Genomic DNA, 20,428 nt, shown 5'->3' with positions numbered 1-20,428 from the left:
GAGTCTATCCATTTCATTCGAGGCCTACCTTTTTGGCGTTTTCCTTGGGTTCTTGCCTCTAGCATCTGTTTTGGAACCCTGTGATTTTTCATCCTGACCAAACCACCTCATCTTAAGCCTGTCAATTATTTCAGTCAATGCTTCGACTTGTAGGTTTGTCCTGATGGTCTGGTTCCTTAGCCGGTCTCTACAAGTTTTGGCAGCGACTCGTCTAAAGTACCACATCTCCTTTGCCTGCAATCTGTTGTTCCTGCTGCTAGTAAGTGCCCAAGACTCACACCCATAGGTAGGCACATAGGTGGAGTTATAAACAGCTAGCTTTGTTCTGGTGGAGATTTCTCTCTTTCCCAGAAAGGCTCTGTTTAAAGCGTGATATAGTCTGCCAGATGCAGCAACCCTCACTTTGAGATCCTTATCGAGTTTCTCATCCTCACTTAACTCTGTTCCAAGGTATTTGAACTCTTCTAGGGCTGTGCAATCAATCAAAATTCAGTTTCGAATTTAGTTTTGGCTTCTAACGATTATGAAAAAACATGAATCGAGATAAAACTATTATTGCATCATATACCGACCCATTTCCAGTTGTACACATTTGTTGCTCTGCAAAGCTCAGTTTCACGTGGACATTACTAAAAGCATACACTGTAATGTAACTTTCCAGCACGGGATGCGCATCATTTATTGATGTACATTCCAATCATTCATGTTTTTAATAGCAAAAAAGAGTTCGTATGCTGTTGTGTGTGTGCGCTCAGCCTCAGAGACGAGCAGAGCACACACACATCTAAAGTCATCTTAATGTGAGCGCTTTAATGGTCAAACATGCAAATTTGTGTCAAAATGCAGTATTTAGTGATATTCCTGCTGCCGACTGTTTTTATCATTACTCAAAAAACAAAAGAACAAAATCACTCACTGCTCTTGACTGAAGAACTTTTGTAGCTATAATTAAAGATTTTTTCTTACAGTGAAGAACTGACGCAAAGCACAGTTTGTTTCATGTTTTTATACAATTGTTTTTATTTCCCTTTCCTTATTTACAGGGAGGTAAATAACTATTTATACAGTTGAAGTCAGATTCATTAGTGGCCCTTTATATTTTTCAACCAATTTCTGTTTAACAGAAAGCAGATTTTTATTTCAACACATTTCTAAACATATTAGATTTAATAACTCATTTCTAATAACTGATTTCTTTTTTATCTTTGCTTTGATGACAGTACATAATTTTTTACTAGATATTTTTTAAGATGCAAGCATTCATCTTAAAATGTATTACAAAGGCTGAACTAGGGTAATTAGTCACTGTATAACAGTAGTTTCTTCTGCAGACAATCAAAAAATTTATATTGAATAAGGGGGGTAATAATATTAGGGGGTTAATAATATCTTAAAATAGTTTTCGAAATCTTTATCCCTGCTTTTATTCTAGCCAAAAAAAATTCACAGGAAGGCAAATAATTTTGACTTTAACTGTATATCGTTTTGAATAATCGTGATTACAATTATGACCAAATTAATCGTGATTATAATTTTTACCATAATCGAGCAGCCCTAAACTCTTCCACTTGCTTCTGTTTTCCAGCTTTATGGAGTGTTAGACATGTTTTTTGCTTATGACTTCAGTCATGGTTTTGGCTGGGTTAATGTTCAGTCCTCATTTCTGCAGTTCTTTGTGGTAACTATACTAACCACAATATAATTTACAAGAAAACCAGAAAACTGTTTTTTTTTTTCCAAACTAGTCAATGAATGTAAAAACAAAACAAAAACAATGATAGTTTTTACAAATGGGTCACTTAATCCCAGACTTAAATGATTCAATCATAAAACAGATTCATTCAAAAATTAAACACCACAGTGTTGCACTGAGATTGACATCATTCATCACTGTTGAGACGGACAGAGCCAAACAGAGAATGCTGTATTTAAATTGGAAGCCTCCTAAAAGGTATTTCTTTTTATTTTGGTTGTTGAACTGTTGTATAAAATCTATTTATTTAAAGAGCCCATATTATGGGTTTTTGAAAATGCCCTTCCATGTAGTGTGTAACACAGCTCTAAGTGAAGTGAAATATCCAGCTAAGGCTTAAATCTGTAAGTGTACAGTGTTTAAAACTATTGATTCATCTATAAAAGAGTCGACTCATAGTGCTTCAAACGAGTCGCCTTGATAACGAGTCATTAGGTGTTTCGCGATGACGCAGCCACGAAACACAAGCCTCGCCAGTAGTTACGCTCGCAAACGAGGGAGATTTGAAACCTGCGGCCCCGCCCACTAACACAGAAAAAACACTAGACACACACACACAGACGCCGCCGGTCGAATGAAGTCACGCTGTGCTCAGATGGATAATATTGACAGTCTCTACCCAAAGAGGAGTTGTTAACCTGGTACAGTACACGCGGTTACTCTTTATATTCTCTAATCACATGTAAGCCACGTTAAAAACGCGACGCGTGCCGCTTTGTTTACGGATTTAACGTTAAAGGCTTTTGTGAGCTCGCGTTCCACTGCCGTTTGTCGTTGCTATGGCGATCGATCGTAAGCTAGGAGACAGGAGACTCGTGTCACTTTCCCTAGTTCTTCTGAGGAGCGTTGTGTGTGTGTGTGTGTGTGTGAGAGAGAGAGAGAGAGAGAGAGACTCGCGTCGCTTTCCCTAGTTCTTCTGAGGAGCGTTGTGTGTGTGTGTGAGAGAGAGAGAGAGAGACTCGCGTCGCTTTCCCTAGTTTTTCTGAAGAGCGTTGTGTGTGTGTGTGTGTGTGAGAGAGAGAGAGAGAGAGAGAGAGAGAGAGAGAGAGAGAGAGAGAGAGACTCGCGTCGCTTTCCCTAGTTCTTCTGAGGAGCGTTGTGTGTGTGTGTGAGAGAGAGAGAGGGAGAGGGAGAGAGAGAGACTCGCGTCGATCTCCCCAGTTCTTCTGAGGAGGGTTGTGTGTGTGTGTGAAAAAAGCCTTACACTATGAAGCGCGTGTGCACTGTGACTACTTTTATATAGTTGATTACCAGCTGGGCATTTCACTCTGTCTCGTGCTGAAGCCTGTCACTGTCGACCAATCGCAGCAGGCTGTCATCGGTCCAATCAGCGCAGATTAGCTTCGCGCTGAGGAGGGGGTTGGGAACAAATGAATCGCTGAACGATTCATATGGGAGTCGTTGGGATAATTAGGTAAAAATAAATGCAGATTATAAGACCATCAAAGTGTTTTATGACCTTGCATGCATATTAGACTGTTGTTGGAGACCCTTACAACCTAAATATGACCCTATTTCATGTATAATATGGGCTCTTTAAGACTACACTTATAATCCGAGAAAATGCATTCTTGTTTGTGTGATAGTAAAGTAGCTAATTATTTCACATAAATATAACAAAACTCATCCATATGAAGAATTAGAGGGTCATGCTAACTGCTTTCAAATAGACACTATCCAACAATCAACATCCTTAAAACAGCAAGATTATTATAGCAGACAATATTATAGCAGACATTATATCATATACTTGTAGCTCTATTTTCCATCCTAAAATTCCGTCTTAAATTGTATGTAACTTTCAAAAACAATGTTTTATTTATTATTATTTTATATTAGTTTGAATAATCCCCTGTGGTGAATTAGGCTGTATAGAAAATCATTTTTCTTTTAAAACCGAGGCTATCAAGAATGTGCAAATTCCGGACAAGCCCCCACATTTTTGTTAAGGCCCAGTCTAATGGCAACATGGAGTAAAATAAATGATAAAAACCACATAAAAATATGCAGTGTTCTTTTCTTTACTGTCAATAACAAACACAAAGAAAGAAAAAACATCACACATACCTAGTCTCCTGGTTGCTGGTGGCACTGTGAGGCTGGGACTTGGTTGAGTCAGTGGAGTTAGACTCTGAGTAGTTGACGGAGGAGGGAGAGGAGGATGGAGAGGAGGATGCAGAGCTTATGCCCGTGTATTTGTTGTGGCTCTTATTTTTGTTTGGAGGAGTGACCCCGTTACTGCATGTGGGACTGTCTGTGCCTGTGTCACGAGAAGAGATACACACATTGAAAAGTATCTTAAGGAACAGTGTGAATGAAAGTACATTGATTTTAATTGATATAAACCACCCAAAGTGCAGCACAGGTGAAACAAATGATTGGATGAAGCATCTGCTTTGCATCTTTTATGAATGTTACTCATGATCAGATCCACACAGAATCTACACCCACAGAATTATGAATCATCTATGAAACATCTGTTCTTTACTATATTCTAAACAAGTATCTGCGATCTTTTGAGTACCGCTTTTAGCTGTTGATTTGAAAGGTTAGCAAGTTAAAAAGTATAAATCTCATATAGACGTTATTGAAGCGTGGTACAAAGAGATTCAAAAACTGTTGAAGGGATTAGAATAAAATCAGTAAGCAAGACAATGAAGCCTATTTTTAGAAACAATACAAAGGTTTGCATTTTTACAACATTGTCTTATAAATGCAATGCATCTAATTCACATTAATTTAATGAGATAAAAAATATTAATAAATAATTATTCAATTAAATATGCAATTATGTACAGTATTTCTTGCACTTAAATTCATTAAAGATTTCATGAAACTTCTAAGGTTTATAAGGCAAGGTTTAATACAATATTATTGTGATACACCATTGTGTATCCACAATAATAATGTTTGCTTCTTTATTAATGTATCTATTTATTTATGTACTGTTTTTGTATGTACCAAAGAGCATGGAATCACCAAGAGGCGACACTCTAGTGCGATTTGGGAAACAGCCACTAGAGGGCGCAGCAGCCATTTTGGAATGAAAGTTCAACAACAGCATATTATAAGTCTGTAAATAAACTATTAAAAGTGCTGATGATTGTGATAGTAATTGTTGTATTGTCATCACCTCTGCCATTTCATTCACTAACTTTTCATTCATGTCCCCGTGACAGAGTCACTTCAAAGTCAAGGCACTTCATAATGTCAATTACTTTCAGAAAAATCATCAGTCATAATTTTTACTGCTCGCACCAAAAATGTGCTCTCTTGCTTGAAGCCATTCTTATTTGTTTGTAGTCAAACACCTGACAACTGCTGTGTGTGCATCCTGTCGCAAAATGTAGCGAAAAGTACTACAAAACAGTATTAGTTTGATTAAGGTGTTTCTGCACTTCTGTACTGCACTTCAAATACAATAGGCACATTCCACATCTTTTAATTATATTTCTGTTAAGTTTACTCTGATTATGGTGATAAAAATTTTTTTAAATAAATAAAAATATCACTGTTTACATGGTTTAATCTTAATCAGAGTATTGTCTTAATTGTATTAAAATCGGAGCATTACAATATTGAGTTACTCCCCAACTAAGTTACTAGTTGCACTACTTAGTTACTTTTTATGATAAGTAATGTGTTACTTTTGCGTTACTTTTTCTAACCTGGCTGGGGCTTGATCTCTTTCAGAACTTGCAGGATTTTTTCTCTTTTTTTTTTTTTTTTTTTAAATAGAGGAGCTCTGCAATTAACAATGCAAAACACATAAAAAATAATGTAGGATAATCTTATCTTCTGAGAACTTCCTGACCCTCAAACTTTATGCCATATATACGGATTAATGAAATTGTAAAGCAATGTGTTTGCTACTTTTGTACTTTTTGTCTTATTAGTAAAGTTAAATCACTGTCCATTGAGACAATCCTCTTTTCCCTTTCTTTGATCCGTTGAGAATTATGAGAATACTTCCATCTAGGGCTGCATGACATTGGAAAAATCTGACATTGCGATATTTTCTTTTTATGTGATGTATATTGCGATATGGATACAATTTCAGCAGATGACTTGAATAGCTCTATTTGGAATAAAATCATTCATTTAGATTGATTGGAATAATCTTGAATCAAAGAAATTGCAAGCATTAAAGGGCACCTATGGTGAAAAATCTACTTTTTCACCACCTGTTTGGACAGACATGTGTGTAGGTATAGTGTATATACTGTCATATTGGGGTGATATGAACACCTAGTCCTTTTTTTTTTCAAATTTAACAACACAAAAACGGTGGACCAATTGGAGCGGTTTTCAGATCGATCTCAACTTGACGTAGGAGTGTTGTCCCCCCGCCCACCAATATTGATTGACATCTGCGCACATTAACATGTCTCTGTAGTAACGCATATAATCATATCAACAAGACAGGACGTGAGCAAAGCAACCGGGAATAAAAGATCTGTTCAGTTTGCTAGGATCATCACATCTTTACAGCCACATTCTGTTGACACAAAAGACTTATCTTAAATCTGAAAAAGGGGTAACCTATGTGGCCTTTAAAAGATAAAGTGAAATAAAAAAAATAAAAAATAAAAGGGAAATAAGTAGTCAGATATTCAGGTACAGTAATACGACACAATACGACAGGATATTATCATGATATTTTGCCCCCAGTAATGATAGATCACGATACCTGCAATACAACACAGAAAACCATCCACAATATATCATATACATTTTGTGCAGGCCTCCTATCGCAGAAATATACGGCTCTGCAATTTCAGTTTCTGTCTGTTCCCACATTCTCTCATTTTGTGCGTGATTCAATGTGACTACATTCATTTTTATTCTGCCATTTATTTATTATAAGCAAATTAATTAAACTAAAAAGTAACACGCATTACATTTATATTATCACTTATTTTTTAAAAGTAATGCGTTACTTTACTCGTTACTTAGAAAAGTAATATTGTTGCGTAACTCGTGTTACTTGTAATGCGTTACCCCCAACTCACTGTTGGTGTCCATGTAAACATACTCCTCATCTGAAATTTCTTTGATTTATTTATTTTTTTTAATATTAGACTGTCTTTCATCACGAAACATCATTGAACCTATTTTACAGTTCAACATAGGACTGCTGTTTAGAAATATTTATGCTGGTTATCTGTCATGTTGGACACCTTAAAATGGTACAATACAGTACAATGTACACTCCTTCTTTGAAGCAAGACTGAAAGATTGTTATTGTGTCTGCATTACCTGTGCTGTGCAAGTGAGGGTTGGTGGCTCCGTGTCGGGGGCTCATGTTTGGGGAGCCGGGATAGCTGTCCTGTGATTTAGGAGAGCGGACACTAAAGCACCGTACCTCACTATCTGTACCATTCACCATCTCCACAAACTGCCGACACCTGAAGGTGAAGAGTAACAGAAATCACTGTTCAGACCTCCCTATCAATTCAAATGCCTGTCAGCCAGGTTTCTGTTCTCCATTATGTCTATTGACTGACAGCGTCAGCTCAGCAATCCATTAAACTGCCTTCTTGTCATTCAACTGTTATCCATCACAGAGAGGGAAAGGAGTGAGCTCTCACTGCTTCCTTCCCACAATTCCAATTGAGCCTGACCTCTGATGGCATTCAATAGTGCAGTTAAATAATAAATGTACACGCACCTCCATGTTAAGTGCATATTTATAGTTTGTTAGCTGTTTATTTTATGTATGGAAGCCCATTCCTGCCACTGAATAAAAGTTATTGTGATATAAAGGTGTTGTATGTAAGTTTAGACTCTTCAAAAACATAAAAATACCACATGTTTGTAGATATTTAGGAAAGTGAACATTCTTGTTTATCTGAAAAACAATGCTGAAGTCAGTTATTCTGCTTTGACGATGTGCATTATGAGCCGAACGCTGTGTTTGTTTTGGTTCTTTTAACCCACCCAATGACAGTTTAACCAATTATATTTCAAGACCCCGGGTCACTTTCATGGAAAACCACATTTCATTCATTCATTCAGTCAGGAAGGCTCTCAAAGCATGCGCCCGTGACCAAAATGTGACCTTTGGTGGACAGTAACAGACTCCAAAATTAGACGCAGATTTAGAGTTCAACGAGGTTATTAATTATCAAATAATATAAATATTATGAACATAAACATTAGGTGAGCAGGTTACATTGTGATGAGATTTGCAGTCATCAGCAATTTTATGGTTTGCACCAGACAAAACATGACAGAAATTTAAACACAGCCACTCAGAAGTACAGAATAGTGCACTTACTGCACTCCAACAAAATGGTTTACAATCTAATTAATTAAATTTTTTTTAACAATATTATAAGTTATATACATGCTAAATGATTGAGATTTGTTAACTTGGCTTGAACTGAGTCACAGTTCTAAAGTTTAATTTTAAATGGTTTCTTTCATTTTCAAGATCTGAGGTGAACTCTCTGCTGCTGCTTTTAGTAGTAAGGCAATAAGTGTCATGTAAAAAGTGTCAATGTAAATTTCAGATGTTGGTTAGGACAAAAACTTTCAGTATGGAAAATATTCCTTCTATTACGTTATAATATATATTGCGAGTTTCCTGTTATGGCGACTGACCTATCATCTCAGATTTCTCACTTTTTATCTCATAATTTTGACTTAAAATGTCACAATAACATTTTCTTTTATTTTTTATTCAGTTTTGGTTTCCGTAAGTATGAGCACATTTACATGCTCTCCGATACTCTGACAACTCACAAAAATCAGCTTATTGAAAAAACCCACTGTCCCGATTTACATGCAAACCAAAAAAAATCTTAGAAAGAGCTTATTAATAAATTGTTTCCCTGTGGTGATATCAAAATGTAATCATTTGCATATCTGACTCTAAATATTTAAATAATTTTTTCCCCTCACTATACATTCAAACTCAAGTGTTCACTTTTATGAACGTCTTTCCTCTGTTGAACACAAAACAAGATATTCTGAAGAATGTTGGTAGAAGAATGTTATTTTATATGCTGATGTATGTCATGAAGAAGAAGAGTATTGGAACAATGTGAAACTTACAGCTCATATATCCTGTTCTCAGCATAATTTTATACTGCATGTTATTATTGAGCCTTTTGACTGAACCAGTTCTAATCAGAAAATGCATTTTTATAAAGAGAAAAGAGTTTGTGTTATATTTTCTCAATATTTTGTTGGTTTTTTTTTTCAGATTAAAGATTTTCAGATCGCTAAATCTCACATACATATACATATCAATCATTAGTATATGTTTATGTACTTGTATCTATAACAAATTACTCAATACATGCAACAATTCATATTGCTTGACCAGCTTGTTCAATAACAATAATTCTGAGCATATAAGAATCAGTAAGATTTTAAAATCACAAAAAATGCTCACCAAGACTGCATTTATTTAATTCAGATTTCAAAGTAAATCTCGTGTAATACTGCAAAATGTTCTTACAATTTAGAATAAATGTTATTAACATTAGAAAATGACATGTCATTTATTTCTATGTTAGCCAAGTTGAATTATCAGTAGCTATTACTCTTCATTATCACTCAATCCAGCTGCTTGTGATACTTTTTTGAGTATTGTGTGTACTCAGGAACAAATTATAATGAAATGTATTTGTTATTGCTACATTATAAATGTCTTTACATTGGCTCTAATGCTCTAGCTCACATTTCTGGCAGCTGAACACAAAGCCAACCCCTTTATATCCACTTACTCTCAATAACTTGAAAATCCAAGTAGATTTCCATTTCTTCAATGTCATCCATTAATTGCACAACCACTGATTTTGTAGGTGGGTTTTCCTACAGCATGCCATTTAAGATATATTGTTCTCCTTAAAACCTCTTATGAATATACATGTTCAGAAGTGTGGAAGACGGTGGAAAAAAACACATATTACTTGTATGACTAAAAAAACTACAAAGGCTCAGCTCATTTTCAACCTTATGCAACAGCATGACTAATCACATCAGAAGCCGCTCAGACTAAAGCAACCATGACCCTATTTTACTTTATTTATTTATTTTGTTTGCTGTGAGGACACACAAGAATGAGTGCCTAATTCCTCAGAATGACCACATTTTAGAATCCTTCATTTTGAGGAATAGGGAATTTCATGAGTTTTGGTCCCAGTTCAGAAAGCTGTAGATGGTTCACACAGGGTTAATACACATTTTTACTACTAAAATTCCAGGACTTTTTCCACAATTATCAGGTAAATATTCATTGTGGTTTTTATTCGTGGTAAATAAAAAATGCACGTTGACTGACAAATTTATGACAGCATATCAAAAAATATGTGACAATCTATGTAGTTTATATTTTTTAGAAAGTATCTTGCTGTCTGTGTGAAAATTTGAGAACAATTGTGTTTTTGGCTTGAACAGTAAATTTGCCTTTAGCACACACAGTATCTTACCTTTGTAGTTAGAGATTGTCTCTGGACATGACACTCAAAATGTATCTTAAACTACGGTGAAAGAGAGGCAAAGCTGAAACTGTGCATTGCTTTTTACCCCACGCAGAGAATAACTGCATCTGAAATCGCATACTCCCATACTATCTACAGTAGTAAACTAAAAACAATACAGGAGCTCAGTAGTATGTCTGAATACATAAAATGCATCCCAAATCACATACTTATGCACTATTCTATGCCGTTTTGTATTATAAATGAATTCACACTGAAAACTCTAAGAATAATAAGTGCACTTTATATACCCGGCTGATGCACTTATTAAACTGTTAAAAATAAGTGTGTAATGTTGGACACTTCACGCACTCAATGGCCACTGTTTTGCTCATGTAGCAGAAAAAGGAGGAGCCTTCAGACACTGATGTTGGATTATTTTATTTATTTTGGATTGTCTAAGCAAAATTTTCCTACAAGAGTGATTATACCGCCTCCCGATGGTGAACGCGGTTATACTCATGGAAGGTATTATTTGGTAGTTTGGTCATTTATTTCACTAATTTGGCAACCGTCAAACGTCATCAGGGAAACGGTTTGAATTTCCGCTTAGTAAAAAAACATTAGCGTTCCATTTGGGATGACACTGCATACATATGAGTGTGTACATGCATAAGTATGTAGTGCATAAGTGCATAGTGTGCCATTTGGGAAGCAGCTACAGAATTCGAAAAACACTATGCGAGGAGTACTCGGATGACCTACTACTTCCGGTGAGATTCTGAAGTGCGCATCCGATGGATGCTACCCTATTCCATGATGCACCGTGAGAGAATTCATGAATGGGAAGCGATGCAACTGACGTGGGTAGGTCGGGCTATGATGACAAAATATGTAGTACGTCCAAGTTATACTGTATAGAACGTACTTTTCTAACGGCCAAGCAGTACACTTAAATTCAAATGCAGTACCTACTGAGTAGTAGGCCATTTCGGATGCAGCCAAAGACACATGAAGGGATGGACAGCGGAATTGTATTTAAAATTTACACAATATTATCATCGCAAATATATTATACAAGTAATATATGTACAAGTATATATTTGTTAAACAAATTTTCAAAACATTTTGTTTTTCCAAAACTTTTGCAGATCTGGAAAATGCCTGTATGAACCATTTATGAACCCTCTAGTGCAGTGGTTCCCAAAGTGGGGGTCGCTTGGTGATTTCCAAAAATAAAATTCATTTTATCAAATTATTAGAATGACCATATTTTATCCATAACATACTGAAGAACAAAATAGCAGTTAATAATAACAACAACACTGTTAACATGTTAATAATAAACATTAAAAAAAACATGTAAATAAAAAGCCTCAGACTTTCGATTTTTTTTTGCGACCCCTGGGGTGATCACACGTTATATTAAAGACACAGCAATAGCATCAGATGTAGCACATTGATTTTAAGTCATCAGGTTAAACTTTCTGGCATCAGGTTAAACCTTTACAGCACTCGCATACATTAAAATTAAAAACAAGCCACAACTGAACTTGGAGTGGCGTTCTCCAATTAAACGATGAATAGACTTGGGCCTTTTGGTATGTGTGCACCGCTGTGTGCAAGGTTTATACATTTAGAACCACCTTAATGGACATTGTGGTCGCGAGTCACTGGCATTGTTATTTTGGGGGTCACAGACTGAAAAGATTGGGAACCAAAGCTCTAATGAGCCCAATAGAAACTAACATTTGACCTTTCTTAAGCAATTCTTCTTAATCCATTCCACACAAAGCAGCACACACTAGCACACATACTCACTTCAACATGAAGAGTAAATTGGGGTTGTGTTCTAGGAGTCCCGGGTATAACTGCTGTGTTGCATCAATGGCTTCTCCAACACGGCCTGCCAATACCAGCTTCTGTATTCCTGTGAGTGCAAAGAAGTGTGTTTTGCTTCTGGTTTGTTTAAACTGTCACATCATGCATTTTTTATCACTCAAATGCTCTCCCTGGGGTCTACTTACAATGTTAGTAAAGTGTTTGGAGCATACATAATTTAGTTTTATTACCACTTTCCTTTTTTCCAGCCCCCTTTAAACAGGTGTTTTATTACTGATGTCCCTTTAAGACTTGAACGTCAATGCTCCATTTATCTATAATAGCCTCTTTGTAAAGGCTGAATGACATTCTGAGAGGTTCACCAATAATGTACAATGAAATAGTTGTCTTAAGTGTCCCTTTTATGCATTTTTTGGGTATATTACTATTTGTATTATGTGATTTAAATTGTTCAAAGAACTTTCAAAGTTTCAAAGATATTATCTTTAAAAAAAAAACAGATTCTGAACTGCCGTCAATAATTCTAGGCTTAATTCATGTACAAATCGACACAGGTTTGTAATGAATTAGCATAGCATAATACAGTGCATCCGGAAAGTATTGATAGCGATTCACTTTTTCCATATTTTTGTATGTTACAGCCTTATTCCGAAATGGATTAAATTCATTTATTTCCCCAAAATTCTACAAACAATACCCCATAATGGCAATGTGAAAAAAGATTTTTTGAAATTTTTGACTTTTTGAAACAAACTTCTCTGCTCTGATAAGACTAAAATTGAAGTGAATTTGGAGTGAATGCCAGGTGTTACATTTGGAGAAAACCAGGCACCGCTCACCACCAGGCTAATACAGTCCCTACAGTGAAGCATGGTGGTGGCTGCATCATGCTGTGGAGATGTTTTTCAGCAGCAGGAACTGGAAAACTAGTCAAGATAGAGGGAAAGATGAATGCAGACAATGTACAGAGACATCCTGAATGAAAACCTGCTTCAGAGTGCTCTTGACCTCAGACTGGGGTGACGGTTCATCTTCCAGCAGAACAATGACCCAAAGCACACCGCCAAAATATCAGTGGAGTGGCTTCACAACAACTCTGTGAATATCCTTGAGTGACCCAGCTAGAGCCCAGAGCTAAATCCTATTGAACATCTCTGGAGAGATCGGAAAATGGCTGTACACTGTCGCTTCCCATCCAACCTGATAGAGCTTGAGAGGTACTGCAAAGAGGAATGGGCAAAGATTCCCAAAGACAGGTGTGCCAAGCTTGTGGCATCATATTCAAAGACTTGAGTCTGTAATTGCTGCCAAAGGTGCATCAACAAAGTATTGAGCAAAGGCTGTGAATACTGATGTACATGTAATTTTCAGGTGTTTTATTTTTAATAAATTTGCAACAATTTCAAAAAATCTTTGTTCACATTGTCATTATGGGGTATTGTGTGTAGAATTTTGAGAAAATAAATGAATTCAATCCATTTTGGAATAAGGCTGTAACATAAAAAAATGTGGAATAAGTGAAGCGCTATAAATACTTTCCGGATGCACTATAGGATTGCACAGTATTAGAAAAAAACTGACATTGCATTTATATTGCAATATAAATCGTAGTAAATGAAGATATTGCAATTTCACCAGACGACATGAATAGTTTGTAAAGAATTCATAATTTTAGATCGATTTGGATGATTCTGTAGGAGAGCATATCTGCAAAATAGAATTAAATATGATAATTTCAATTTAATTTAAAAAAATGACAAGCAAAAGTTAAATTCAACAGATACAAATAAACAATTATTTTCTAGGCAGTCAAACAGTATTTACCAACACAAATAAAATAACCACCATATAATAATAATATTAATAATAATAATAATAATAACAACAACAACAACAACAACAACAACAACAACAACACCATATCGTTTTCATTGAATAAATAGTTACATAATGTTCAATTACATTCTTTAAGCTTCAAACATGTAATTTGCTGTGCCCAAATGTCTTAAATTAGCTTGAAATGCTAAACAGTTACAGGCCTTAAAATCAAATGCAAATAATAAACTTTCACTTTAAGCTTGAAAGTTAAAATGACTCCAATATGTTGTTAACTGTAACGTCTGGTCAACAATAATTCCAACTATATTGTAGATCCCTGAGATGTGACTATTGTGGACTCGTCCATCACATTATCAGTGATGAAACAATATATTGTGGAGCCCCACCACAATACATGAATTTTTTTTGGCTGCCCATGAAAAACATCTACTTTGACTCACCATTCAAACAAAGTAGCAGCAACAGAGGCCCAGAAGCGGCTGTTAGTTCATGTTTTCATGAAAAAATAACATGCACAACCGTAAAAACAAACCAACATAATTTTATTCTACTATCAAAAAAAGTTTGTTTAAACTACTTTTTTCAATTGAGTGGAAAATTTTTGGGACAACTTAATTGTTTTAGGTTCAATCCACTTAAATTTGTAAAAACTAATAAGTTAACTTAATTCCTTCATGTTGTGCCAACACAAATCAGTTGTGTGGAAGCCAGCATTTTTTCACATGTAGATACAAATGCTGAGGAAACTTCTTATCAGATACACTTTAAGATCGAGGTCCTTCACCCATTCGTTTTTAATACTAGGATCTTTCAGGAGAATATGCAGAGTGGTAGGTGCTGCACCAAAAAAATCAAAACAAAAAAATGGACAGGGTTTGGAGAACTGTATACACCGTCTCGTTCATTAATTTTAATATCAACTATTTTAAAGGGTCATGAACTGCTTTTGTATTACATTGTGCTGTACTCTTGTGTCCACTTATAACGCTATCAAGATTTCTACATCAAAAACACACCATTAAAAACATGGCATAACAGGACAATGTTTTCTTGCTTTAAAATAAACTAAACAGCTTTCAACATGATTTATTAAACTGTCACCAGTGCAAGAACACCGGTTATAACTGAAACAATTCTAAAACACTAAATTGATCATAAAATATTCATTATTTTCATTACATCTTAAATTAAAGGCGCTTAGCTGTTTATTTTAAATTAGAAATGTATAAATTATTCATACCTCATTTTCCTTAGCTCAATCAGAAAAATTTTTACTTCCTCTCATAAAAGTTATATTTTTCTACAAGCCACAAACATCTGGTTAACATATTAGCATGCGAATACACAAATTCATTTATTCAAATCACTGATATTCAAATTTAAATTAGACTCAAATCTAAACTAGTTCACAAGCACTCACTCTGTCTGTTTTTTATTGAGGTTTGGTCCTCTTGGATCATGGTCTCAGTGGCTCTGGCAAACGCCATTGCTGTGGCACAATAGCCATGATGCACCAGGTAGCTGGACACCATACTGCAGATATAAACATAGAAACGTCAACATGCTGAATAGTCTCATTATGCATCACAAATTAGCCACATAACAGGGTTCGTCAGCAGCAGAATAATCAGCATGCATTACAAAGCACCAATGTTTCCCATCATCAATATTTTGATCAGCGGTTGACTGGCTGCTCACTTCTGCAGAACGGCTTGCCAGTCTCCCAGCCTTTCTCCGATGGGGAAGCGGGCGATCATGCTGTGGATCTTGGCCCTCCATTCGCTCATGTAGTCCTCAATGTCGAACACAAAAGGCTGCTGGCCAAAATTAGCATCTACGATCTCCCCTGGAGTCTGCAGGCCTACTGTGGGGTACAGGTTAGGCTGAAACAAGACACAGAGGAAGAGAAAGACAAAAAGAGAAAGCGCTTTAGAAGGTCTCTATGGGTGTTTCTTAGGGCCTACTCACACTATGCTCTCCGAACCGTGCCCAGGCCCGTTTCCCGGATCGTTTGAGAAGTGTGAGTGCTCTGAATCGGGCTCAGGCATGGTTCATTTGGCCGGCCCTGGCCCGGTTGGAAAAGATCTGCCAGAGCGCGGTGCCAGAGAGTGGTTGTGTGTGAGTGCAAAATGTGCCTGAGCCCGAAACTGAAAGCAAGACGTGACTTTTAAGGAACTGTTTCATAAGGATTTATTAACCATTCTTTCTGTTCAATGACGTAGATTATTAAAGACGCAAACCCCTCACTGCACGAAAGCTGCGCCCCTTCAGTAAGCCTCCTAACTCCTGCAGCACGAGGACTGGATTGTTTATGAGCATCAAAAGTGGCGGATCTGTTCGGCGAAATATTTGATTGCGTGTCACTGCATATCAAACCACTAAAACAATATAACTAAAGAAATCGCCACTGTGCTGAGCGAGAGCGCTTACTGAACAGCGCATCATCGATGACCTAAGCGTGCCCAGGCTCGAATGTAATGTGAGTGCGGGCCGTCGGGGGAGACGGGAGGGGGGACAAGCGTGCTTTGGCCCGGTTCAAGGCAACTGTACATAGTGTGAGTACGCCCAGTCACACCTTAAAAGGATACGACCCCTGGCAAAAAGTAACATCTAAAGTAAAAAGAACATCTTGGAAGATGTTCATTCAAATGTTTCATTGTGTAGAAAAACTAAATCCAACCTTCTTGCTGTATGAAACACTTAAAAGAAAAAAAAAAGAACACTGTAGTCAATTACAACTGTTTTTACAGATCAAACAATGGACAATTATATGGAATCACCAAATAAAAACACCACTAGTACTTTGTTGCACCACCTCTGGCTTTTAAAAACAGCTTGAATTATCTGAGGCATGAATTAAAAGTATTCTTCACGAATCCAATCTTAATCAATCTCCAACTTTGCCTTATTGCAGTTGCCAGATCAGCTTTCCAGGCTGGAGCCTTGTCATGGACCACGTTCTTTAATTTTCACCACAGATTTTCAATTGGATTGAAGTCTGCACTAGTTGCAGGCCATCCCATTGACATTATATGTCTTTCCTGTAGGAAATCATCCTGAAAAATTGTCATCATTAACAAACATCCTTTAATTGATGGATTAAGACAAGTGTCTCAACATAGACTTGTTTATTTATAAAGAATGTAATGACTGTCATATCAACGTGAACAATTACTTGTTTTCCTCACCCTCAAGGGGTTCCAAACCTTTTAGAGTTTATTGAACTGCTTTTATTCTAGCCAAAATAAAACAAAGAAGACTTTCTCCAGAAGAAAAAATATTATCAGACATGCTGTGAAAATTTCTTTGCTCTGTTAAACATCATTTGGGAAATATTTAAAAGAGAAAACAAAATTTCAAGGGGAGGTCAGAATAATTTTGACTTCAATTGTATGTGGGACAGAGGCCTTGGTGTGGAAAATAAAAACAACACAAAGCAACATCCCATCTAAAAAAAACAAAAAACAAATACATATATACAGTTAAAGTCAGAATTATTAGCTCCCCTTTGAATTTTTTTCTTATATATATATATATATATATATATATATATATATATATATATATATATATATATATATATATATATATATATATATATATATATATATATATATACATATATATATATATATATATATATATAGTGTATATTGTACTTACTGGCAGATCTGTAAAAGCCACACCTGAAAAAAAAAAAAAAAAAAAAAACAGAACGGTTCAGTATTGTAGATTAATGGACTACATTATTAAAAAAAATATAATCTGAACTACTGAATTTAATTTCTAATGATTTACGCACTCATAAGATGCCTAAATAATTTGAATCAAGTATTAATACCTAAACTGTGTCCGTTCTTGGTGTAAAAGCATGTGTTGTTGATGAGGTTGACGCAGCAGCCAATAACGTCGCCCGTAGTGAAGGTTGGGCCATACGGTTGGCCAGTCCCTGAGGAGCAAAAGGAGTGTCCGTCGTCACCATGGTAACCATAGGAGTGCTTGTCCCAACCTGAGAAGAAAGAGAGAAATGCCACAAATTGGTTCAAAAACTTTACTGATTTTTAGAGGAAACCTGCAGGATCTTCCAAAGATTTTTTGAATTCACATATCCAAAAATGACTACATCAATCTTATATATTTTGTTCAATTGTGTAGTTACACTGCCCCAAATGTTGTTGTTAAAATTCTGTCAATGGCATCATATCTCGAATGCTGTTTTTAATACCTTGGCTCATCTTTGGATTGCATTTCTCAGCTCCTAATGTTGCTAGTTAACACACTCAATGCATTTTTTTCAACACATCCCATAATTTCTAAAATATCAACCTCTGCCAAATGGCTGATATGTCAGTTTATGGTAAAAGTACCAGACTTAATACATAGACTATGAAAAATCAGAAAATATGAAGAGTAAGACTACATTTTTAAAAACATAATCAAAATAAAACATTTTTGAATACTAAACCATCTTTATTTTTGAAGTATGCCATAAAATATTTCAGATTCTCATTTAACATGTTTTTATTTATTTTTATTTTTTAGTTTTTTTTACAATGAAAACAAAATTAAGTGTAGTAGTGCAGCAGGATTATGTTTGTTTGATTTTTTGTAAACCAACAATGCTGCGTAAACCATTGGTTAAAACAGTCACTGTTTAAATGACTTTAACAGTCATTACTTAAAACAGTCAAAATATGGTCAACCATTTGGTAGAGCAGGCAGTTAAAGAGATAAAAGCCATAGAAACCCAACTTAACTCAATCGCTGTGGGTTCTGTCGCAGGAAGAAAAATAAGTCATAATATTCAAAATATTCGTGATCAGAAATATATGGGTAATTCAAATAACAATCAATACAAGTATTTAAAGGACAGAGAAACACACATGTATTATTGGACATTACATACGAGCGGTATTTGTAAGTTGATTTTGATCAATTCTTTTGTCTGAGTTCATTTTTTCTATTAATAACAACGCTTTGCTTTTACTTTCTACCTTCTGCCTACATCAGTGACATCTTTTTTTTATTATTGTGAACAAGCGGCCTCTAGCACTGACTGTTATTGTGTTTTCAACATCCTAAAAAGTGATGACAATGACAGTGTTTATTGCTTTTATTGGAAGCTGGATGCATGGAATGTGTAGGAATCTGTCAATAATGGTGTTGCACTATTCTTCAGCGTAAGGAGGACACAGATTTCGCCTGCTAATAAGGAGTCTTGTTTTTGCCTCTGTCAGAGGATGAGTGGAAGCCAATCTTAAGCCTGCAGCGTTTGATATGCCATCTGGTGTACAGCATCATGAAATGCTGCTTCTTACATAAATTATGAGCAACATTGATATAAAGCTGTAAAGGATATGCTGGACCTTCACTGGTTGAGCAGCAGAATGGTCTTGGTGCTTTTGGGTTGTTTTTGGTCTACTTAGTTTGTCCACAAGCTGTTAACACTGAAATGGAGGAGATGAGACAATAACAAACAAGGCTTGGGCCAGTATAAGATTCTGATGATATGGTAACCTCGGATTAAAAAGATCACGATTTCACGGTATTGAGATTACTTCTCTAAAATATATTCAATTTAAATGTCTGGGTAAAAAACAAAGACTTTTTCCCCCTTTGAAAACAATATATTTTATTTTTGAAACATTTATAATATTTTGTTACAGTAAACATGCCAGGTTAAATAATTCAACTGAATTATTGACTTCTGCTGTCTTCATTAGTTTCAAAACCACTGATTTATTTACAATTGAAAACACCATCTTTGGATATCTTTTCTGCTGGAGAAACTGTTGTCTTAAAAACAAATAAAAATCTAACACATTCTTTAGGAATGTATAGCAAATAATTTTGATTTTAAAAGTTTTAAAACCTTGACTTTTTCAAACCGCGGTATGCCTTAAACGGTTATCTTCCCATGCCTACAACAAACTACTGAAGCCAGCAAAACTCCAGAAACACATGTTGATGACAACTGCATGTGAGAGGAAAACTCAAGAAACTCAGAACTTTATCACAAGATTATTAATATGCGTGCCACATGCAAAGTTTGATTGGACATAATGATTTCTAGTGAGATTACAATTATCTTTTTTTTTTACTTATTTTCTAGGTTTAACACAACTTATTTTATTTCCTATGTATGTGGGACTCTTATTTTCAAAACGAGAGGGGCATTAGCTTTAGGGTAAGTCAATGCAACATAATCTCATCTGCTTACAGCTCATCAAAATGCAAAATACAGGAAAACAGATTAGTAGTTTATTCAACACCACCTCAAAGATGGATAATGTCTGTTTAACTATTAATCTTTTGTCAGTTTAATGTGTATATTGTAAAGCTTTCCATATATATTTTTAATGAGCTAACAGACAAACGTACACAGTTTACTAAGTGTTTAATGGATGTTTATGCATTGTGTCAAATCACTAAACTCTTACGGGCCATTCACACAGAATGCATTTTTTCTTTCCAACATGCTACTTTTCCATTGTTTATTAATGTAAAATTGTGCTTGACGGACGTGCTTGATCATTGCGCTTGTTGTTTTGAAGCACCACAT

The 20,428-nt window shown here is 35.6% G+C and overlaps 1 protein-coding gene across 1 annotated transcript in view; it reads right to left on the bottom strand.

The window, feature by feature from the left end:
• The window catches only part of ranbp10 (RAN binding protein 10), a 60,848-nt gene that overhangs the window by 12,841 nt on the left and 27,579 nt on the right, over window positions 1–20,428 (bottom strand). Inside the window, exons 4-10 of the mRNA XM_056478102.1 lie at window positions 17,708–17,875; window positions 17,530–17,552; window positions 15,565–15,749; window positions 15,287–15,399; window positions 12,007–12,115; window positions 7,013–7,161; window positions 3,821–4,013 (exon numbers count right to left, since the gene is read on the bottom strand). Coding sequence (XP_056334077.1) covers window positions 3,821–4,013; window positions 7,013–7,161; window positions 12,007–12,115; window positions 15,287–15,399; window positions 15,565–15,749; window positions 17,530–17,552; window positions 17,708–17,875 — 940 coding nt within the window. The remainder of the gene's footprint in view (window positions 1–3,820; window positions 4,014–7,012; window positions 7,162–12,006; window positions 12,116–15,286; window positions 15,400–15,564; window positions 15,750–17,529; window positions 17,553–17,707; window positions 17,876–20,428) is intronic.

Source organism: Danio aesculapii, chromosome 18 (genome assembly GCF_903798145.1).
Source record: "Danio aesculapii chromosome 18, fDanAes4.1, whole genome shotgun sequence".
Taxonomy (NCBI): domain Eukaryota; kingdom Metazoa; phylum Chordata; class Actinopteri; order Cypriniformes; family Danionidae; genus Danio; species Danio aesculapii.
The sequence above is the reverse complement of the archived record's forward strand: the minus strand, read 5'-3'. Positions and strand labels throughout refer to the sequence as shown.